The sequence below is a fragment of the Oncorhynchus masou genome, chromosome 24 (assembly GCF_036934945.1).
Source record: "Oncorhynchus masou masou isolate Uvic2021 chromosome 24, UVic_Omas_1.1, whole genome shotgun sequence".
NCBI classification, from domain to species: domain Eukaryota; kingdom Metazoa; phylum Chordata; class Actinopteri; order Salmoniformes; family Salmonidae; genus Oncorhynchus; species Oncorhynchus masou.
Window position 1 is genome coordinate 21,841,612 of NC_088235.1, and position 24,488 is coordinate 21,866,099.

A 24,488-nucleotide genomic window follows, 5' to 3' on the forward strand; every position below is an offset into this window, starting at 1 on the left:
TGAACTGTAACTCAGTAAAATCTTAAATTGTTGCATGTTGTGTTTATATTTTTGTTCAGTGTAAAAGTAGCAGCTAGAGAGAGCCCTTTATATGGAATAGGGTGCAATTTGGGATACAAGAAAGGGAGACATGTCCCTGTGACATTACTGACCTCCACTAGGCAATGAGGTTAATCCCATGCTGCTCTGATTCACCTCACCATGAGGTGAGCCATTTACTTGGTTCTATGGTATTTGGTAATATAATTACTGATTCATAGGAGCTCTGTGTTTGGGGTTGTTGTTTAACACCTTACATGCACAAAGGCAGATATAACAATATTGTAATTTAAATGCTTTTTATCCACATAACCTAACTCAGAACAGGAAAATCATGTTATCAACGATTCCAAAGAAAATAAGGATATACACACGAATGGACACATACCTCATGAAGTCAGTCATTTGAGAAGAGGCTCTTGTTTGTGAATCAAGCGCTGCATGCTGCGTCACATTGCCCAGGTAAACTCCAGGAGACTGTTTATGGGGGCGGAGTTGAGAGCGCCCGCGGGTCTCCGTCGATATCGACAGAGGCTTTCATTTCTTCACTAGAGGATACAGCTGAGTTTACGACTCACACATACAAGAGCAATGAACGGTCCGGTCGACTCGGATTATCTGACATGCATTATGTGATTTTTTCCGAATTTGAACACCTTTTCAGGTAAGCTATTTCAATTCAATTGCAAAATTGAGAATATTTGTTTTTGTCAGTCTATATTGACCTAAATTAATTGTACAAGGCTACGTGCCACACAATTTACCCTATGTTCCACAACTAAACTAATGTGTAAAATGTATAACTAGGCTACAATGGAAAGCATCAATTGCTGAAAGATATATGTAAAATAGCATGCTGTTTTATTAAGGTAACGGCCGGGTTTAATTGTTTTATTTCTTTTTTTAAATCTCGGAAATCAGAATACGAACCGTTACAATGTCACACACTGAGTTTGAGGTAGCTGGACGCGGCTTCCCAAGCCTTTCGGTCGAACTGAACGATGACTGCTTATCTGGCCGGGTCCCGTCGATGCCACTGAGGAACAACTTGGGTGGCAGGAGAAACTCTTATGGACTTCACAAAATTAACATGGACATCGACCCACAAATCTATGGTGGGACGCTTTCAAAGGCTCTTTCCGGATCCGCGGAGAATATTTTAACTTTGACGGAGGCCAGAGTTGAGGAGGACGGCAAAACGGAGACTCCGCCGGCGTCTCCATCTCCGGTCTCCATCCCGGGCGCGAGCATCACCGGCAGCAAGTCCCCCTGTACCCAAGTCAAGGACCCGGTCACCCCTCTGGTGAACAACTGGAGCTCGATCCAGAGCCCTAACAGACAAGATGCCAGCTCGGACTCAGACAATGAGCTTGTTCAAAATAAACCACACAACGTGTTGTCACGCAGTCCGTATGAAAGCAAATGGGAACAGGAGGAGAGGGAGGACATTGAGACCAAAGCTGTGGCCACCTCACCTGATGGAAGATACCTGAAATTCAACATTGAGATTGGGAGGGGTTCGTTTAAGACGGTTTATAAAGGACTGGACACAGAGACTACTGTGGAAGTGGCATGGTGCGAGCTGCAGGTGAGTGATAGACATAATTTAACATTATTGTCATGAAACAATGGTGATCATGACGTCATCAGACCTTTTTTTCGTGCTGAATTGCTAATATGATAAACATAGTTAATTTACATCTATTGGCACCATAGAAGTTATCCTTCTTTATTTTTGTGCATGTGATGTAGTCTATGGGGATAATTAGCCTGATGCTTGGTGACACTGCTTTGACACTGCCAACTGCTCCTGTCCGAGTGCCAGTAGTAGGTTATGTAGTGACAGTGGACCAGGTGGGACATAGACACCTCAGAGTCCTAGGCCCATACTTTTCACCTTCGCCTTAGAATAGGCCTAACTCATACTTCATAGGCCTACACTCTCAATACAAAACCCCAACAACCTCATGGATCTCCCTGTGGTGAAAGTTTCAGAGCAATCTGTGACATTGGTTGGTAATCCATATTCTCTGTGACATTGAGCTGGCTCCTGTGGCTCTTGCATGCCAGGAGGTTAACCTGTCAACGTTCTGCTGCTCCAACTGAGCCAGCCTGCCTGCCGTGATCCCCTCTAAGCTGTGTTCTCAGTACCAACCAGTAACACCAGCTCCCTGCCTCTCTCTCTCTCTCTCTCTCTCTCTCTCTCTCTCTCTCTCTCTCTCTCTCTCTCAGCCTTGCTCACATGTAAACTAGGAACTGCCAAAGTCAGATGATTTTAATTCTTCCCTCACTCAACTACAAATTCTCAATCCCACAAGAGAAACCTATTGACTGACTGACTGTGCTATTTGATCATTCACTCACTGTTACGTATGAATCATTTGTATTGAGGGTTCTTTAATGGTCTGTCTGAACTCCTCCCCACACTCTCCTTGTTTGGCTAGTTTCAGTAATTTTGAGAAATATTTGGATGATTCATTGGTCAAATGAACCAGTTATCTACCTTTGAAAATACATTATCTAACTGGGGATAGCTAACACAATGTCACAAAGTATGACTCACTAGCCAGTTAACTTTCATTCTGAAATAACTTCATATTTACGAATTAGTCAGATATTAGTTTAGATCATCTTGAAATTGTCATGGGGAGCATGCTGTTTTAGTCCACACAACATGTCGCCCTATCACCTACAGTAGAACCTGATGAACATGGGGGGGAAGCAATCAAATTGGCCAGCCACAGTTTTTCTTTTTTTGTCCTACCAGATCCCCGATGAGAAGGTTCTAGCTAGTGTATCTCTCTTTGCTTCAACTCTTGTTGGATGTAGATGGCCGTTTTATCAGGTCCCAGGCTTCCATGACTGTTATTTACAAGTTATTTACAATTAGCTTTAGCACCACCTGATAGAGCAGATCTAGTCTCGCTTCCAGAAGTAAGTCGTCTGGCACGAGAGACTGGGAGGGAGACTAGAGCAGATACAGAAGTTCTGACTGAATGCACATTTAAGTGGCCCAGGATGGTCCATTTACTTTGTGCTGTTATAATTTATGCTATGAAATCCTGCGATTTCATTGGGGCAGTCCCTCCTCATAGCAAATAGCTGGGGAAAAAACAGCCTGGTCTCATAGACTAGACATAACAAAGTAATTGTAAATCTGGGACACTCAAATTAGTATGATATGTTACGTTTGGTATGGTTACGTAAGACAGATGGTTACTTAAGTCAAAAACAAAAGTAGGGTGGTTGGTCGAGGTGGATGGGTTGGTGGGTGTACAACGTGAATGTCTAGCAACTCAAAGGTTGCGAGTTCGAATCTCATCACGGACAGCATTTTAGCTAATTAGCAACTTTTCAACTTTTTAGCTACTTTGCAACTACTTAGCATTCTAGCTAACCCTTTCCCCAACCCTAACCTTAATCCTTTTAGCTAACACTTCTCCTACCTCTCACCCTAATCCCTAGCCTAGAAAACGATAGCCAGCTAACTAACGTTAGCTGACTAGCTAGAATTTGTAGCATTTCATACGTTTAGCGAATTTGTATCATATTGCACATTTTGCAAATTTGTAACATATTGTACATTTTGCAATTTAAACTTATAATACAAATTGTAATTTGTAACGTATCATACGAAATGGGTGATAGACATCCACAGATTAATACCTTCCTTTTTGAAATGAACCATATCATACTAAATGGTGTGTCTTAGATTTACATACAGTATAATACGAAATGCTCTGAGACTAGGTTGAAAACAGTCTAAGCAATGTTAGCGCGCCTATGTGCCCACGGAGCTGCTGCTGGCAGAATCACTGAGGGGCAGAGTAGTAAGTAACTGAACAGCTTGTTTTGAACAATATATTTTTGAAACAGGAAAATGTACACAGTACACTTTCATGAGCATTTAAAATATAATCCGTGAATTATATAATATATACAGTGGGGCAAAAAAGTATTTAGTCAGCCACCAATTGTGCAAGTTCTCCCACTTAAAAAGATGAGAGAGGCCTGTAATTTTCATCATAGGTACATTTCAACTATGACAGACAAAATGAGGAAAACAAATCCAGAAAATCACATTGTAGGATTTTTAATGAATTTATTTGCAAATTATAGTGGAAAATAAGTATTTGGTCACCTACAAACAAGCAAGATTTCTGGCTCTCACAGACCTGTAACTTCTTCTTTAAGAGGCTCCTCTGTCCTCCACTCGTTACCTGTATTAATGGCACCTGTTTGAACTTGTTATCAGTATAAAAGACACCTGTCCACAACCTGAAACAGTCACGCTCCAAACTCCACTATGGCCAAGACCAAAGAGCTGTCAAAGGACACCAGAAACAAAATTGTAGACCTGCACCAGGCTGGGAAGACTGAATCTGCAATAGGTAAGCGGCTTGGTTTGAATAAATCAACTGTGGGAGCAATTATTAGCAAACGTAAGACATACAAGACCACTGATAATCTCCCTCGATCTAGGGCTTCACGCAAGATCTCACCCCGTGGGGTCAAAATGTTCACAAGAATGGTGAGCAAAAATCCCAGAACCACACGGGGGGACCTAGTGAATGACCTGCAGAGAGCTGGGACCAAAGTAACAAAGCCTGCCATCAGTAACACACTACGCCGCCAGGGACAAAGAATGCTGAGTTGCATCCAAAGAACACCATACCTGCTGTGAAGCATGTGGGTGGAAATGCTTTGGGGCTGCTTTTCTGCAAAGGGACCAGGACGACTGATCCGTGTAAAGGAAAGAATGAATGGGGCCATGTATCGTGAGATTTTTAGTGAAAACCTCCTTCCATCAGCAAGGGCATTGAAGATGAAACGTGGCTGGGTCTTTCAGCATGACAATGATCCCAAACACACCGCCCGGGCAACGAAGGAGTGGCTTCGTAAGAAGCATTTCAAGGTCTTGGAGTGGCCAAGCCAGTCTCCAGATTTCAACCCTATAGAAAATCTTTGGAGGGAGTTGAAAGTCCGTGTTGCCCAGCAACAGCCCCAAAACATCACTGCTCTAGAGGAGATCTGCATGGAGGAATGGGCCAAAATACCAGCAACAGTGTGTGAAAACCTTGTGAAGACTTACAGAAAACATTTGACCTCTGTCATTGCCAACAAAGGGTATATAACAAAGTAAACTTTTGTTATTGACCAAATACTTATTTTCCACCATAATTTGCAAATAAATTCATAAAAAATCCTACAATGTGATTTTCTGGATTTTTTTTCTCATTTTTGTCTGTAATAGTTAAAGTGTACCTATGATGAAAATTACAGGCCTCTCTCATCTTTTTAAGTGGGAGAACTTGCACAATTGGTGGCTGACTAAATACTTTTTTGCCCCACTGTATATATACTATATCTTTTTTTATCTAACTTTGTTTTACCAATCCAAGTGTGGCACCTCCTCTAACCCTTACCGTGCCGTATGTTGAGCGGAGGTGGGTCAGGGAAGACTTCTTATAGGGAGAAGTTGTGATGAATGTTCCTTTATTTTACATTGAGAGATAGAGAAGGGCTGCCGCTTCATCTTGGGACCAATCCCGTGTATTGTGGTAAATCAAATCTTTGAAAACATTGTTTGTATTGAAATCCCAAGTGTTGTTTCTGTTTGAGGAGGGTGGAGGCTACTGATCAACAGAGGCCCAGGCCTGGACAGCAGCAGCCAGGACACAGTTGGATCTCCTTCAAGGAGCTGAGAGACAAGGTGTGTATCCCAAATGGCACCCTATTCCCTATTTAGTCCACTATAAAGGGAAAAAGGTGTCATTTGGGATGTAGACAAGGGAATTTTACCTGATTCTTATTCCCCTTTCTTCACCTACATCTCTCAGAATATAGTTTAGTTTGGTTTAGAGGCCAGTTGGTTACCTGCATTACTCTGGCAAGCTGCCATGTTCAGTTGCTCATGGTGGTTTGGTTTCTCCTCTCTCTCTATAGGACAACAAGGCTTTAGCTGGGTTAAAGCTCCTAATCACCTCTAATGAGCTTTAAGGTGGCCGTTGTTGGTGTAGTTAGCACTACAGTATTCTGTTCTGTTCTGGATGACTGTGTGATAACGCTCCCGGTAGCCGATGTGAGCAAGACCTTTCAACAGGTCAACATTCACAAAGCCGCGGGGGCAGATGGATTACCAGGCCATGTACTCAAAGCATGCACAGACCAACTGGCAAGTGTCTTCACTGACATTTTCAACCTCTCCCTGACTGAGTCTGTAATACCTACATGTTTCAAGCAGACCACCATAGTCCCTGTGCCCAAGGAAGCGAAGGTAACCCGCCTAAATGATTACTGTCCCATTGCACTCACATCGGTAGCCATGAAGTGCTTTGAAAGGCTGGTCATGGCTCACATCAACAGCATCCTCCCGGTTACCCTCGACCTACTCCAATTCGCATACCGCCCCAACAGATCCACAGATGACGCAATCTCAATCGCACTCCACACTGCCCTTTCCCACCTGGACAAAAGGAACACCTGTGAGAATGCTGTTTATTGACTACAGCTCAGCGTTCAACACCATAGTGCCAACGAAGCTCATCACTAAGCTACGGACCCTGGGACTAAACACATCCCTCTGCAACTGGATCCTAGACTTCAACACTGGTGCCCCTGATCCTCAACACTGGGGCCACTCAGTGGTGTGTATTTAGTCCCCTCCAGTACTCCCTGTACACCCACCACTGCTTGGCCAAACACGACTCCAACACCATCATCAAGTTTGCTGATGACACAACAGTGGTAGGCCTGATCACCAACAACAATGAGATAGGGAGGAGGTCAACTACTGTCAGTGTAATGCCTGGACAACAACCTCCCTCTCAATGTGAACAAGACAAAGGAGGTGATTGTGGACTACAGGAAAAGGCGGGCCGAACAGGCCCTCATTAACATCGACGGGGCTGTAGTGGAGCGGGTCGAGAGTTTCAAGTTCCTTGGTGTCCACATCACCATCGATCTGTCATGGTCCAAACACACCAAGACCGTCGCGAAGAGGGCACAACAAATCCTTTTCCCCCTCAGGAGACTGAAAAGATTTGGCATGGTTCCCCAGATCCTCAAAAAGTTCTACAGCTGCACCATCAAGAGCATCCTGACCGGTTGCATCACCGCCTGGTATGGAAACTGCTCGGCATCTGACGGTAAGGCGCTACAGAGGTTAGTGTGTACGTTCCAGTACATCACTGGGGCCAAGTTTCCTGCCATTCAGGACATATATAATAGGCGTTGTCAGAGGAAAGCCGATAAAATTGTCTGAGACTCCAGTCACCCAGGTTATGGACTGTTTTCTCTGCTACCACACGACAACTTCCGGCGCCAACAGAGATGGCCGCCTCGCTTCGCGTTCCTAGGAAACTATGCAGTTTTTTGTTTTTTTACGTTTTATTTCTTACATTAGTACCCCAGGTCATCTTAGGTTTCATTGCATACAGTCGAGAAGAACTACTGAATATAAGATCAGTGTCAACTCACCATCAGTACGACCAAGAATATGACTTTCGCGAAGCGGATCCTGTGTTCTGCCTTTCAACCAGGACAACGGAATGGATCCCAGCCGGCGACCCAAAAAAACGACTTCGTAAAAGAGGGAAACGAGGCGGTCTTCTGGTCAGACTACGGAGACGGGCACATCGTGCCCCACTTCCTAGCATTCTTCTCGCCAATGTCCAGTCTCTTGACAACAAGGTTAATGAAATCCGAGCAAGGGTAGCATTCCAGAGGGACATCAGAGACTGTAACGTTCTTTGCTTCATGGAAACATGGCTCACTGGAGAGACGCTCTCGGATGCGGTGCAGCCAGCGGGTTTCTCCACACATCGTGCCGACAGAAACAAACACCTTTCTGGTAAGAAGAGTGGTGGGGGCGTATGCCTTATGGCTAACGAGACGTGGTGTGATCACAGAAACATACAGGAACTGAAATCCTTCTGTTCACCTGATTTAGAATTCCTCACAATCAAATGTAGACCGCATTAACTACCAAGAGAATTCTCTTCGATTATAATCACAGCCGTATATATTCCCCCCAAGCAGACACATCGATGGCTCTGAACGAACTTTATTTGACTCTTTGCAAACTGGAATCCATACATCCCGAGGCTGCATTCATTGTTGCTGGGGATTTTAACAAGGCTAATCTGAAAACAAGACTCCCTAAAATGTATCAGCATATCGATTGCGCCACCAGGGCTGGCATAACCTTGGATCACTGTTATTCTAACTTCCGCGACGCATATAAGGTCCTGCCCCGCCCCCCTTTCGGAAAAGCTGACCACGACTGCATTTTGCTGATCCCTGCCTACAGACAGAAACTAAAACAAGAAGCTCCCACGCTGAGGTCTGTCCAACACTGGTCCGACCAAGCTGATTCCACACTCCAGGACTGCTTCCATCACGTGGACTGGGACATGTTTCGTATTGCGTCAGGCAACAACATTGACGAATACGCTGATTCGGTGTGCGAGTTCATTATAACGTGCGTTGAAGATGTCGTTCCCATAGCAACGATTAAAACATTCCCTAACCAGAAACCGTGTATTGATGGCAGCATTCGCGTGAAACTGAAAGCGCGAACCACTGCTTTTAATCAGAGCAAGGTGACTGGTAACATGACCGAATACAAACAGTGCAGCTATTCCCTCCATAAGGCTATCAAACAAGCTAAGCGTCAGTATAGAGACAAAGTAGAATCTCAATTCAACGGCTCAGACACAAGAGGTATGTGGCAGGGTCTACAGTCAATCACGGACTACAAGAAGAAATCCAGCCCAGTCATGGACCAGGATGTCTTGCTCCCAGGCAGACTAAATCACTTTTTTGCCCGCTTTGAGGACAATACAGTGCCACTGACACGGCCTGAAACGGAAACATGCGGTCTCTCCTTCACTGCAGCCGAGGTGAGTAAAACATTTAAACGTGTTAACCCTCGCAAGGCTGCAGGCCCAGACGGCATCCCCATCCGCGCCCTCAGAGCATGCGCAGACCAGCTGGCTGGTGTGTTTACGGACATATTCAATCAATCCCTATACCAGTCTGCTGTTCCCACATGCTTCAAGAGGGCCACCATTATTCCTGTTCCCAAGAAAGCTAAGGTAACTGAGCTAAACGACTACCGCCCCGTAGCACTCACTTCCGTCATCATGAAGTGCTTTGAGAGACTAGTCAAGGACCATATCACCTCCACCCTACCTGACACCCTAGACCCACTCCAATTTGCTTACCGCCCAAATAGGTCCACAGACGACGCAATCTCAACCACACTGCACACTGCCCTAACCCATCTGGACAAGAGGAATACCTATGTGAGAATGCTGTTCATCGACTACAGCTCGGCATTTAACACCATAGTACCCTCCAAGCTCGTCATCAAGCTCGAGACCCTGGGTCTCGACCCCGCCCTGTGCAACTGGGTACTGGACTTCCTGATGGGCCGCCCCCAGGTGGTGAGGGTAGGCAACAACATCTCCACCCCGCTGATCCTCAACACTGGGGCCCCACAAGGGTGCGTTCTGAGCCTGCACAACGTATCACCGGGGGCAAACTACCTGCCCTCCAGGACACCTACACCACCCAATGTTACAGGAAGGCCATAAAGATCATCAAGGACAACACCCACCCGAGCCACTGCCTGTTCACCCCGCTATCATCCAGAAGGCGAGGTCAGTACAGGTGCATCAAAGCTGGGACCGAGAGACTGAAAAACAGCTTCTATCTCAAGGCCATCAGACTGTTAAACAGCAACCACTAACATTGAGTGGCTGCTGCCAACACACTGACTCAACTCCAGCCTCTTCAATAATGGGAATTGATGGAAAAGGATGTAAAAATCTATCACTAGCCACTTTAAACAATGCTACCTAATATAATGTTTACATACCCTACATTATTCATCTCATATATATACCTATACACTGTACTCTATCATCTACTGCATCCTTATGTAATACATGTATCACTAGCCACTTTAACTATGCCACTTTGTTTACATACTCATCTCATATGTATATACTGTACTCGATACCATCTACTGTATCTTGCCTATGCTGCTCTGCACCATCACTCATTCATATCTTCATGTACATATTCTTTATCCCCTTACACTGTGTATAAGATATTAGTTTTGGAATTGTTAGTTAGATTACTTGTTGGCTATTACTGCATTGTCGGAACTGGAAGCACAAGCATTTCGCTACACTCGCATTAACATCTGCTAACCATGTGTATGTGACAAATAACATTTGATTTGATTTGAAGCGGTACCGGAGCGCCAAGTCTAGGACCAAAAATGCTCCTTAACAGCTGCTGCACCCAAGCCATAAGACTAATGAACAATTCATCAAATGGCTACATGACTATTACATTGACCACTCCCCCCCCTCCATTTGTTTTGTACACTGCTGCTACTCGCTGTTTATTATCTATGCATAGTCACTTCACCCCTACCCACATGTACAAATGACCTCTAACCTGTACCCCTGCACACTGACTAGGTACCGGTACCCCCGGTATATGGCCTCGTTATTGTTACGTTATTGTGTTACTTTTGATAATTTTTTACTTTAATTTATTTGGTAAATAGTTTCTTTACTCTTGAACTGCACTGTTTGTTAAGGGATTGTATAAGTAAGCATTTTACGGTAAAGTCTACACTTGTTGTATTTGGCGCATGTGACATAGTTTGATTTTGATTAGATTATTCTGACCTCAGGGGAAGCTGCTTTAACTGCTCCGCCTCTTAGTACTGCTTTGGTTTTATCAGTATCTTTGTCGCACCTGGACTACTGTTCAGTCGTGTGGTCAGGTACCACAAAGAAGGACCTCGCTCCTGGACTACTGTTCAGTCATGTGGTCAGGTACCACAAAGAAGGACCTCGCTCCTGGACTACTGTTCAGTCATGTGGTCAGGTACCACAAAGAAGGACCTCGCTCCTGGACTACTGATCAGTCATGTGGTCAGGTACCACAAAGAAGGACCTCGCTCCTGGACTACTGTTCAGTCCTGTGGTCAGGTACCACAAAGAAGGACCTCGCACCTGGACTACTGTTCAGTCATGTGGTCAGGTACCACAAAGAAAGACCTCGGAAAATTACACTTGGCTCAGAACAGGGCAGCACGGTTGGCCCTTAAATGTACACAGAGAGCTAACATAAATAATATGCATCTCTCCTGGATCAAAGTGGAGGAGAGATTGACTTCATCACTACTTGTGTTTGTAAGAGGTATTGACATGTTGAATGCACTGAGCTGTCTGTTTAAATGACTAGCACACAGCTCAGACACCGATGCATACCACACAAGACATGCCACCAGAGGCCTCTTCACTGTCCCCAAGTCTAGAACTGACTATGGGAGGCTCACAGTACTACATAGAGCTATGACTACACAGAACTCTATTCCACATCAGGTAACTGATTCAAGCAGCATTATCAGATTTTAAAAAACAGGTAAAAATACAAGTTATGGAACAGCCGGGACTGTCAAGAGACACATAAAGGTACAGACACAAGCACACTCACTCTACACACACGTACATTGTAATATTGTTGTATGGTGGTATTATACATTTTGTATTTGTCAAGGGTGTGTACGGGAGGCGAAGTCAGGTGTAGGAGAGCAGAGTGTAGTGAACAGGCCCACTTTAATTCCGTTCCACAAAATACAGCAATAATACAGCAATAACGTGCCAAAAACACGGACATGGCAAAGGTAAACCGCCCAACAATAATCCACAGCACAAACAAACAATTACACAAAGACATGGAGGGGAAACAGAGGACTAAATAATGCAGTAATCATGGAATGAAAACCAGGTGTGTAATGGAACAAGACAAAAACCAATGGAATATGAGAAATGGAGCAGCGATGGCTAGAAAGCCGGTGACGTCGATCACCGAACGCCACCTGAACAAGGAGAGGAGCTGACTTCGGTGGAAGTCGTGACAGTATTGTAGATATGTAGTGGTGTAATATTGTTGTATGGTGGTATTATACATGTTGTATTGTATATATGTAGTGGTGTAATATTGTTGTAAGATGATATTATACATGTTGTATTGTAGATATGTAGTGGTGTAATATTGTTGTAAGATGGTATTATACATTTTGTATTGTAGATATATAGTGGTGTAATATTGTTGTAAGATGGTATTATACATTTTGTATTGTAGATATGTAGTGGTGTAATATTGTTGTAAGATGGTATTATACGTGTTGTATTGTAGATATGTAGTGGTGTAATATTGTTGTAAGATGGTATTATACATGTTGTATTGTAGATATTAAGTGGTGTAATATTGTTGTAAGATGGTATTATACATTTTGTATTGTAGATATGTAGTGGTGTAATATTGTTGTATGGTGGTATTATACATGTTGTATTGTATATATGTAGTGGTGTAATATTGTTGTAAGATGGTATTATACATGTTGTATTGTAGATATGTAGTGATGTAATATTGTTGTAAGATGGTATTATACATGTTGTATTGTAGATATGTAGTGGTGTAATATTGTTGTAAGATGGTATTATACATTTTGTATTGTAGATATATAGTGGTGTAATATTGTTGTAAGATGGTATTATACATTTGGTATTGTAGATATGTAGTAGTGTAATATTGTTGTAAGATGGTATTATACGTGTTGTATTGTAGATATGTAGTGGTGTAATATTGTTGTAAGATGGTATTATACATGTTGTATTGTAGATATTAAGTGGTGTAATATTGTTGTAAGATGGTATTATACATTTTGTATTGTAGATATGTAGTGGTGTAATATTGTTGTATGGTGGTATTATACATTTACATTTACATTTAAGTCAATTTAGCAGACGCTCTTATCCAGAGCGACTTACAAATTGGTGAATTCACCTTCTGACATCCAGTGGAACACATGTTGTATTGTATATATGTAGTGGTGTAATATTGTTGTATGGTGGTATTATACATTTTGTATTTGTATACTTATTTTCCACCATATTTTGCAAATTAATTAAGTAAAAATCCTACAATGTGATTTTCTGGAGAGAAAAAAATTCTCATTTTGTCTGTCATAGTTGAAGTGTACCTATGATGAAAATTACAGGCCTCTCTCATCTTTTTAAGTGGGAGAACTTGCACAACTGGTGACTGACTAAATACTTTTTTGCCCCACTGTATACACTTTTAATTTTGGGTTACATCAATGTTCAAAAGACAAATCATTCATTTCTACTATTGTTTTATATCATGCTAAAGTAAACCATGGACTAGCCTGCGAGTGTGTGTGTGTGTGTGTGTGTGTGTGTCCGTTATCTCTGACAGGGGGGTTAATGTTCAGTGTCAAAATAGAGGCAGGGCTTCGGAGGGTCTCCTATTAATTTAGCTGCTGGAAACATCAACCCTGTCTATCTTCTCAGAGCCCACAATATGACTGGGTCCATCTTATCTGCACCATCCCCATATTCTATTGACTTACTGATGAAAGTGGAGAGGGCCCACAATGGTGCAGTGTAGATGCCAACACGTCATGATGATGTGGAGCGGGCTGGTGTAGATGCCAACACGTCATGTTGATGTGGAGGGGGCCAGTGTAGATGCCAACACATCATAATGATGTGGAGGGGGCCAGTGTAGATGCCAACACGTCATGTTGATGTGGAGGGGGCCAGTGTAGATGCCAACACGGCATGATGATGTGGAGGGGGCCAGTGTAGATGCCAACACGGCATGATGATGTGGAGGGGGCCAGTGTAGATGCCAACACATGTTGATGTGGAGGGGCCCAGTGTAGATGCCAACACATGTTGATGTGGAGGGGCCCAGTGTAGATGCCAACACATGTTGATGTGGAGGGGCCCAGTGTAGATGCCAACACATGTTGATGTGGAGGGGGCCAGTGTAGATGCCAACACAGCATGATGATGTGGAGGGGGCCAGTGTTGATGCCAACACATGTTAATGTGGAGGGGCCCAGTGTAGATGCCAACACAGCATGATGATGTGGAGGGGGCCAGTGTAGATGCCAACACAGCATGATGATGTGGAGAGGGGTCAGTGTAGATGCCAACACGGCATGATGATGTGGAGAGGGCCAGTGTAGATGCCAACACATCATGTTGATGTGGAGGGGGCCAGTGTAGATGCCAACACACCATGATGATGTGGAGGGGGCCAGTGTAGATGCCAACACGTCATTGTGATGTGGAGGGGGCCAGTGTGGATGCCTCTCGAGCTCCTCTCTCCTGGGGGTAGAACCTGGCTCTGACCAATGGGAGACCAGAGAGACCGCTCATAGATCAGTCAGTGGAACATAACAGACCAAAATCATATCTCCCTGTGCCAGTAGAAATGATTGAGCTATTGTTCTTACTACTTTTATGCACTTGACACATGCCATTATCATTACAGGAGACACTCTCTGTGTATTAATACTTCAGTGGGACTCATATTCTTTTTGGACTCAACAATGGGCCAGAATCCATATCATTATTTTTTCCATCCTATAAAAGTATGTGAATAAAAATGGTTTGGTGATCCACATTTCATTGGATGATTAGCTATCTTTGTTTAAAATGAATCTGATTGGATGGTTTGTTCCTTGCCTATTACCCAATCTCTGAGAGATTAGGTATAATAGTAGGCATAAACAGTAAGCATAATCCTGTTTTTTGATTAGCTGCCCCCTCTTCCTGCTCCCACCACTTACGGTGCTCATTATTTTGATCTGTCTTTCATTTTCTTTCCATCTGCAATGGTGCTTTAGAATGTTGCTGTAGCATGTTGCTGTATCATGGTACTGTAGAATTGTGCTGTAGAATGATGCTGTAGCATGGTGCTGTAGCATGGCACTGCAGCATGGTGGCATGGTGCTGTAGTATGGTGGCATGGTGCTGTAGTATGGTGCTGTAGATTGGTCCTGTAGAATGGTGCTATGGTGCTGTAGCATGGTGCTGTAGAATGGCACTGTACCATGGTGGCATGGTGCGGTAGAATGGTCCTGTAGAATGGTGATGTAGCATGGTGGCATTGTGCTGTAGCATGGTGCTGTAGTGTGGTGCTGTAGAATGGCTGTGTAGCATGGTGCTGTAGGATGATTCTGTAGCATGGTGCTGTAGAATAGTAGCATGGTGCTGTAGAATAGTAGCATGGTACTGTAGAATGGTAGAATGGTGCTGGAGAATGGTATCATGGTAGCATGGTGCTGTAGACTGGTAGCATGGTAGCATGGTGCTGTAACATGGTAGTATGTGCTGTAGCATGGTGCTGTAGAATGGTGCTGTAGCATGGTAGAATGGTGTTTTAACATGGTGCTGTAACATGGTAGCATGGGGCTGTAGCATGTTGCTGTAGCACTGTCGAAAGGTGCTGTAGTACTGTGCTGTAGCATGGTGCTGTAGAATGGTAGCTTGTTGCTGTAGCATGGTAGCATGGTAGCATGGTTCTGTAGCATGGTAGCATGGTGCTATAGAATGGTGCTGTGACATGGTAGTATGGTGCTGTAGCGTGGTGCTATAGCATGGTGCTGTAGCATGGTGCTGTAACATGGTACCATGGGGCTGTAGCATGTTGCTGTAGCATGGTCAAATGGTGCTGTAGAACTGTGTTGTAGCATGGTGCTGTAGAATGGTGCTGTAGCATTGTAGCATGGTGCTGCAGCATGGTAGAATGGTAATGTAGATGGTGCTATAGCATGGTGCTGTAACATGGTAGTATGGTGCTATAGTATGGTGCTGTAGAATGGCACTGTAGGATGGTGCTGTAGAATGGTGCTGTGGAATGGTAGCATGGTGCTGTAACATGTTAGCATGGTGCTGTAGATCCACATCAGTAGAGAAACTGGTTTAAACTCTAGGAAAAAACAATATCACACCACAGCTGCATGGTATTGACAGTGTACCATGGTCTGTTTTGGGGAAAACATGTGGTCATGTGTGGTCACTCAGGAGGAGTGTGGGGCTTGGAGGTCTAGATTGGCGCAGCGGTCTAAGGCACTGTATGGCAGTGCAAGAGGCATCACTATAGTACCTGGTTCGATTCCAGGCTGTATCACATCCGACCGTGTTTGAGAGTCCCATAGGGCGACGCACAATTGGCCCAGCGTCGTCGGGGTTTGGCCAGGGTAGGCCGTCATTGTAAATAATAATTTGTTCTTAACTGACTTGCCTCGTTAAATAACCACCACCCCACCCACCACACAGTTAATCCTCTGTCAATGCGACTACAGTGATGAATGGGTTAATGGCGTAACGAGTGTTGGACACACTAATGGCTATAACCTATTTGGGATCAGCACCTCACACCACATGGTCAAACAGAACAACAAACATTCAAACGTGTTTTCTCAGTCAACAGCTTATAGTATGTACTTTAATAGAGCAAGACACCCCTTTAGGGTTACTAAAGCCCCCCCCCCCCTACTCAAACTGCACTAAAAAAAAACGATGGGTAAAAAACAACCCAATTGAGGTTATTTGATAACACGGTGCTATTGGACAAAACACAGCTGGGTTATTTTGACCCAATAAATTGAGTTGTTTGGATTACCAAACATGGGTTAATTTAACAATCCGTTGGGTTTTTAATCACTTTCATGCTGGGTTGGCCCTGCAGCTGGGCCTTTTTAATGCAATCCTCATCTTATTTTTAGGAGGCGTGGTTTGTTTGGGGGCGTGGCTTTAGTGGCCACCCTTGAGAGTCATTTCTGTTCATCATGTTAAGTTTGTTCACCATAAATGTTAATTGTCCCTGGTTTTTTTTGCACATTAAATATTTTTTTTATCAAATTAAAAACATTATTTTCTCCATATTATAACAAAGTGGTGACTATCCAAACATTGGGATATGAATGGACTCTTGAGGAACTCACACACTAATACACTAATAAAAGCTACAAAAGTGTCAGTGTTCAGTCTTAACACGTGATAACAATACAACAGAACGGATTAAACAGAATCACATTACTCACACAAGTGGACAAAAGTAACTATCTGAAAGCCACGCCTCTACTAAGCCACGTCTCCAGTCTTCTGATCTGACCCGCTTGGTCATATCTCAATAACCCAGCATCAACAACCTAACCGTGCTCTTTTTAAAGGAAACAAATGCCTGCAACCCACCAGCTGGGTCTTCCAAACAACCCAGCCTTTTTTACAGTGTGGAAGCCAACTGGACATCTCTCTCCAGATGAAATCTCGCTTCTTGTGACGGCCGGCCGCCCAACAACCTGCCCGCTTGACCCTATCCCCTCCTCTCTTCTCCAGACCATTTCCGGAGACCTTCTCCCTTACCTCACCTCGCTCATCAACTCATCCCTGACCGCTGGCTACGTCCCTTCCGTCTTCAAGAGAGCGAGAGTTGCACCCCTTCTGAAAAAACCTACACTCGATCCCTCCGACGTCAACAACTACAGACCAGTATCCCTTCTTTCTTTTCTCTCCAAAACTCTTGAACGTGCCGTCCTTGGCCAGCTCTCCCGCTATCTCTCTCAGAATGACCTTCTTGATCCAAATCAGTCAGGTTTCAAGACTAGTCATTCAACTGAGACTGCTCTTCTCTGTATCACGGAGGCGCTCGGCACTGCTAAAGCTAACTCTCTCTCCTCTGCTCTCATCCTTCTAGACCTTTCGGCTGCTTTCGATACTGTGAACCATCAGATCCTCCTCTCCACCCTCTCCGAGTTGGGCATCTCTGGCGCGGCCCACGCTTGGATTGCGTCCTACCTGACAGGTCGCTCCTACCAGGTGGCGTGGCGAGAATCTGTCTCCTCGCCACGCGCTCTCACCACTGGTGTCCCCCAGGGCTCTGTTCTAGGCCCTCTCCTATTCTCGCTATACACCAAGTCACTTGGCTCTGTCATAACCTCACATGGTCTCTCCTATCATTGCTATGCAGACGACACACAATTAATCTTCTCCTTTCCCCCTTCTGATGACCAGGTGGCGAATCGCATCTCTGCATGTCTGGCAGACATATCAGTGTGGATGACGGATCACCACCTCAAGCTGAACCTCGGCAAGACGGAGCTGCTCTTCCTCCCGGGGAAGGACTGCCCGTTCCATGATCTCGCCATCACGGTTGACAACTCCATTGTGTCCTCCTCCCAGAGCGCTAAGAACCTTGGCGTGATCCTGGACAACACCCTGTCGTTCTCAACTAACATCAAGGCGGTGGCCCGTTCCTGTAGGTTCATGCTCTACAACATCCGCAGAGTACGACCCTGCTTCACACAGGAAGCGGCGCAGGTCCTAATCCAGGCGCTTGTCATCTCCCGTCTGGATTACTGCAACTCGCTGTTGGCTGGGCTCCCTGCCTGTGCCATTAAACCCCTACAACTCATCCAGAACGCCGCAGCCCGTCTGGTGTTCAACCTTCCCAAGTTCTCTCACGTCACCCCGCTCCTCCGCTCTCTCCACTGGCTTCAAGTTGAAGCTCGCATCCGCTACAAGACCATGGTGCTTGCCTACGGAGCTGTGAGGGGAACGGCACCGCAGTACCTCCAGGCCCTGATCAGGCCCTACACCCAAACAAGGGCACTGCGTTCATCCACCTCTGGCCTGCTCGCCTCCCTACCACTGAGGAAGTACAGTTCCCGCTCAGCCCAGTCAAAACTGTTCGCTGCTCTGGCCCCCCAATGGTGGAACAAACTCCCTCACGACGCCAGGACAGCGGAGTCAATCACCACCTTCCGGAGACACCTGAAACCCCACCTCTTCAAGGAATACCTAGGATAGGATAAAGTAATCCTTCTCACCCCCCCCCTTAAATGATTTAGATGCACTATTGTAAAGTGGCTGTTCCACTGGATGTCAGAAGGTGAATTCACCAATTTGTAAGTCGCTCTGGATAAGAGCGTCTGCTAAATGACTTAAATGTAAATGTAAACAAAAGGCAAATATCATGCCCATACTTTATTTTTTAAAATCTGAATTGTTTGTCATTTCCTTCTCACTTTTTTTTTACACCAAATTACAAACATAAAAACACTGACTACATCTCCTCTGCCAAGACCCACATGCTCACACTCACATCCTTATTGCTTGCATTATTGTTTGCCACATGGCCTTAAATTGTACCAATTTGTTTTTCTCAGTCACCAATGCTATTTCAATATTTCAGTAATAAATCATTTGAGTTATCCATTGTGTTAATGATGGTCAGATTAATTGATTTCCAATCCTTTTCTGACTCAAATAAGATTCCCTCAAAGTTGCTCTGATGTCCAAAATATTTCAAATAGAAATTTCATGATATGTAACTTTTATGTTGCTTGTATTTGAAACTATCTACATTGGTGAGTCCAATATTACTTTTCAATTCTGTCATGGAAATAAATGTATACTGTACTCTACAAAAATATGAACGCAACATGCCACAATTTCAACCATTTTACTGAGTTACAGATCATATAAAGAAATTAATTAATTATGCCCTTAATCTACGGATGTCACATGACTTAGCAGTGGCACAGCCATTGGTGGGCCTGGGAGGGCATAGGCCCAACCACTTGGAGCCATGTTTACTCACTGGGTAGCCAGGCCCAGCGAATCAGAAGGAATTTTTCCCTACAAAGGGCTTTATTACAGACAGAAATACTCCTCAGTTTCATCAGCTGTCCGGGGGGTTGGTCTCAGACAATCCAGCAGGTGAAGAAGCCAGATGTGGAATTCCTGGGCTGGCATGGTTACACGTGGTCTGCGGTTGTTAGGCAGGTTGGACTTACTGCCAAATTCTTAAAAACTACACTGGACGTGGCTTATGGTAGAGAAATTAACATTCAGTTCTCTGGCAACAGCTCTGGTAGACATTCCTGCAGTCAGCATGCCAATTGCACGCTCCCTCAAAACTTGAGACATCTGTGGCATTGTGTTGTGTAGCAAAACTGCACATTTTAGAGTGACCTTTTATTGTCCCCAGAACATGGTACACCTGTGTATTGATCATGCTGTTGAACTACTGTAGGACGTTGTTCATGTTCTTAGCTTTACCCTTTGAAAATAGACACGCAAAAGATTCTGGGGATGAGCATGTGCATCTTCAATATGTACCCATTGTTCCTCTTTAGTGCATTTAACTGTATGGGGTCGTGAGGTTAAAAGCTTTGGGTAGTGAGTTGATACAATTTCAAGTCTGGAAAGTTAAAACCACCCTCACATTTAGGAAGATGTAAAACTTTCCTTTTTATTATAGGAATTCTATGAGCCCATATAAAATCAGTTAGGAACACCATTGACTACAGCTCAACGTTCAACACCATAGTGCTCATAAAGCTCATCACTATGCTAAGGACTCTGGGACTAAACACCTCCCTCTGCAACTGAATTCTGGACTTCCTGACAAGGCCGCCCCCAGGTGGCAATAGTAGGCAACAACACGTCTGCCACGCTGATCCTTAACACTGGGGCCCCACAGGGGTGTGTACTTAGTCCCCTCCTGTATTCCCTGGTCACCCACAACTGCATGGCCAAACAAGACTTCAACACCATCATTAAGTTTGCTGATGACACAACAGTGGTAGGCCTGATCACCGACAACGGTGAGACGGCCTATGGGGAGGAGGTCAGAGAACTGGCAGTGTGTTGCCAGGACAACAACCTCTCGCCCCAATGTGAACAAGACAAAGGAGCTGATTGTGGACTACAGCAAAAGGTGGGCCGAACACGCCCCCATTAACATCGACGGGGCTGTAGTGGAGTGGGTCGATAGTTTCAAGTTCCTTGGTGTCCACATCACCAACAAACTATCATGGTCCAAACATACCAAGACAGTTGTGAAGAGGGCACGACAAAACCTTTTCCCCCCCAGGAGACTGAAAAGATTTGACATGGGACCCCAGATCCTCAAAAGGTTCTACAGCTGCACCATCAAGAGCAACCTGACCAGTTGCATCACCGCCTGGTATGGCAACTGCTCGGCATCTGACCGCAAGGCACTACAGAGGGTAGTGTGAACGGCCCAGTACATCACTCGGGCCAAGCATCCTGCAATCCAAGACCTATATAATAGGCGGTGTCAGAGGAAAGCCCATAAAATTGTCAGAGACTCCAGTCACCCAGGTCATAGACTGTTTTCTCTGCTACTGCACGGCAAGCGGTACCGGAGCGCTAAGTCCAGGACTCAAAGGCTCCTCAACAGCTTCTACCCCCAAGCCATAAGACTGCTGAACAATTCATAAAAATCGGCACCGGAGAATTTACATTGCCCCCCCTCCTCTTGTACACTGCTGCTACTCACTGTTTGTTTGTTACCTGTGCATAATCACTTTTTATTTTAGCCTACTTGGTAAATATTTTCTTCTTCTTGAACTGCACTGTTGGTTAAGGGCTTGTAAGTAAGCATTTAACGGCAAAGTCTACACTTGTTGTATTCGGTGCATATGTGGCAAAAAAGTTTGATTTGATGACCGAGTATACTTTTTAAAACTTTTTTGTCTTTGATGGAGTAATTGGTATTACCGCAAATAAATAAATAAATAAAGACAAAAACTTTGGGAGCCATTCCATTCTAAAGAGGCGACCATGTCAGCGTGCATTGTGCCCTTCCCGCCACAGGAGTCGCTAGAGCGCGATGCGACAAGAACATCACTGCCTGATAAACCCTCCCCTAACCTGGACGAAACTGTACCAATTGTGCGCCTCCCCTGTGTATTTCGGTCGTGGCCGCCTGTCAGATTTTACTTCAGCTGAGTATGAGATTATGATACTGACACAATGCTGGTAGTTATTTCCACTATCTCATTGGTTGGACACATCATTGGATAGAGTTGAATCCCCTTTGGCTCTGAAGGGCACTATAAAGAGCTCTCCTCGCCTCTTGCATACTATCACGTCGTTAACTATTGTATATCTGGTAGTCATGGTTGGCACCGCACAATACAGTGTTGTCCTCTCTCTGTAAACAGAACACATAGGTTTTATTCCAAATGGCACCCTATTCCCTACATAGTGCACCCATTTAAGGGACTCGGTCAAAAGTAGTGCACTATGTAGGGAATAGGGTGCCATTTGAGATGCACACAGATGTAGGATCTTTGTTTGATCACCTTCTTGCAGGAGAACTTTCCTTCAATTAAGGACATTTTAAACTTGTAGTGTATTTGAGGTTTAAAAGGCTTCTGAAGTTTAAATTCTACTTCTACAAATTAAAAATACATCTAATTGACAGTGGAATATGGACATTTCCACATGTGGTAAGGTGAATTGCCTGCACTAAAGAATGCCAGACACCATTGACTATTTTTCAGTCCCTCACAAATATTGTACATACATACGGTGCCTTCGGAAAGTACTCAGACCCCTTTACTTTTTCCACGTTTTGTTACGTTACAGCCTTATTCTAAAATGGATTAAATAAAAAAAATCATTAGCAATCTACACACAATACCCCATAATGACGAAGTGAAAACAGGTTTTTAGAGTTTTTTGCACATTTATAAGAAATGTAAAACAGGAAAAACCATATTTACATAAAAAATTGCTGCATGATTGAAGGTCCCCAATAACACAGTGGCCTCCATCATTCTTAAATGAAAGAGGCTTGGAACAACCAAGACTCTTCCTAGAGCTGTCCGCCCGGCCAAACTGAGCAATCAGGGGAGAAGGGCCTTGGTCAGGGAGTTGCCAAAGAACCTGATGGCTACTCTGACAGAGTTCTAGAGTTCTTCTGTGGAGAAGGGAGAACCTTTCAGATGGACAACAATCTCTACAGCACTCCACAATCAGGACTTTATGGTAGATTGGCCAGATGGAAGCCACTTCTCAGCAAAAGGCACATGACAGCCCGCTTGGAGTTTGCCAAAAGGCACCTAAAGACTCTCAGACCATGAGAAACAAGACTCTCTGGTCTGATGAAACCAAGATTGAACTCTATGTCTTGAATGCCAAGCGTCATGTCTGGAGGAAACCTGGCACCTGAAGCATGGTGGTGGAAGAGGATGCTATGGGGATGTTTATCAGTGACAGGGACTGAGCTCTCAGGACCTTAGACTGGGGCGAAGGTTCACTTCCAACAGGACAATGAGCATAAGCACACAGGGAAGACAATGCAGGAGTCGCTTTGGGACAAGTCTCTGAATGTACTTGAGTGGCCCAGCCAGAGCCCTGACTTGAACCCGATTGAACATCTCTGGAGAGACCTTAAAATGTGTAGCAACTCTTCCCATCCAACCTGACAGAGCTTGAGAGAATCTGCAGTGAAGAATGTGATAAACTCCAAGTGTGCCAAGCAAGACATACCCAAGAAGACTCAAAGCTGTAATCGCTGCCAAAGTTGTTTCAACAAAGTACTGAGTAAACGGTCCTAATACTTACAGTTGAAGTCAGAAGTTTACATTCACTTAGGTTGGACAGATTATTTAACTTATAATTCACTGTATCACAATTCCAGTGGGTCAGAAGTTTACATACTCAAAGTTGACTGTGCCTTTAAACTGCTTGGAAAATTCCAGAAAATGATGTCATGGCTTTACAAGCTTCTGATAGGCTAATTGACATCATTTGAGTCAATTGGAGGTGTACCTGTGGATGTATTTCAAGGCCTACCTTAAAACTCAGTGCATCTTTGCTTGACATGGGGAAATCAAAAGAAATCAGCCAAGACCTCAGAAACAAATGTGTAGACCTCCACAAGTCTAGTTCATCCTTGGGAGCAATTTCCAAACGCCTGAAGGTACCATGTTCACCTGTACAAATAATAGTATGCAAGTAGAAACACCATGGTACCACGCAGCCGTCATACCGCTCAGGAAAGAGGCACGTTCTGTCTCATACAGATGAACGTACTTTGGTGCGAAAAGTGCAAATCAATCCCAGAACAACAGCAAAGGTATTGGAGTGGCCATCACAAAGCCCTGAACTCAATCCTAAAGAACATTTGTGGGCAGAACTGATAAAGCACGTGCGAGCAAGGAGGCCTACAAACCTGAATCAGTTACACCAGCTCTGTCAGGAGGAATGGGCCAAAATCCACCCAACTTATTGAGAGAAGCTTGTGGAAGGCTACCCAAAACGTCTGACCCAAGTTAAGTAATTTAAAGGCAATGCTACCAAATAAAAATTGAGTGTATGTAAACTTTTGACCCACTGGGAATGTGATGAAATAAATAAAAGCTGAAATAAATCACTCGCTCAACTATTATTTGGACATTTCACATTCTTAAAAATAAGTGGTGATCCTAACTGAACTAAGACAGGGCATTTTTACTTGGATTAAATGTTAGGAATTGTGAAAAACCGAGTTTAAATGTATTTGGCTAAGGTGTATGTAAACTTCTGACTTCAACTGAATGTAAATTCAATATTTCCGTTTTTAATACATTTGATAAAAAAATCGAAAAACCTGTTTTTGCTTTTCATTATGGGGTATTGTGTGTCGATTAATGAAGGGAAAAACAATTTAATTCATTTTAGAATAAGGCTGTAACGTAAGAACATTTAGAAAAGATCAAGAGGTCTGAATACTTTCTG

The 24,488-nt window shown here is 44.1% G+C and overlaps 1 protein-coding gene across 1 annotated transcript in view; it reads left to right on the forward strand.

The window, feature by feature from the left end:
* The first annotated feature begins 595 nt into the window (after nucleotides 1-595).
* LOC135511353 (serine/threonine-protein kinase WNK4-like) overlaps nucleotides 596-24,488 on the forward strand; it is a 138,223-nt gene continuing 114,330 nt past the window's right edge. The window contains exons 1-2 of the mRNA XM_064932895.1: nucleotides 596-703; nucleotides 961-1,627. Of these exons, the coding sequence (XP_064788967.1) occupies nucleotides 663-703; nucleotides 961-1,627 (708 nt within the window). The 5' untranslated portion in view covers nucleotides 596-662. The remainder of the gene's footprint in view (nucleotides 704-960; nucleotides 1,628-24,488) is intronic.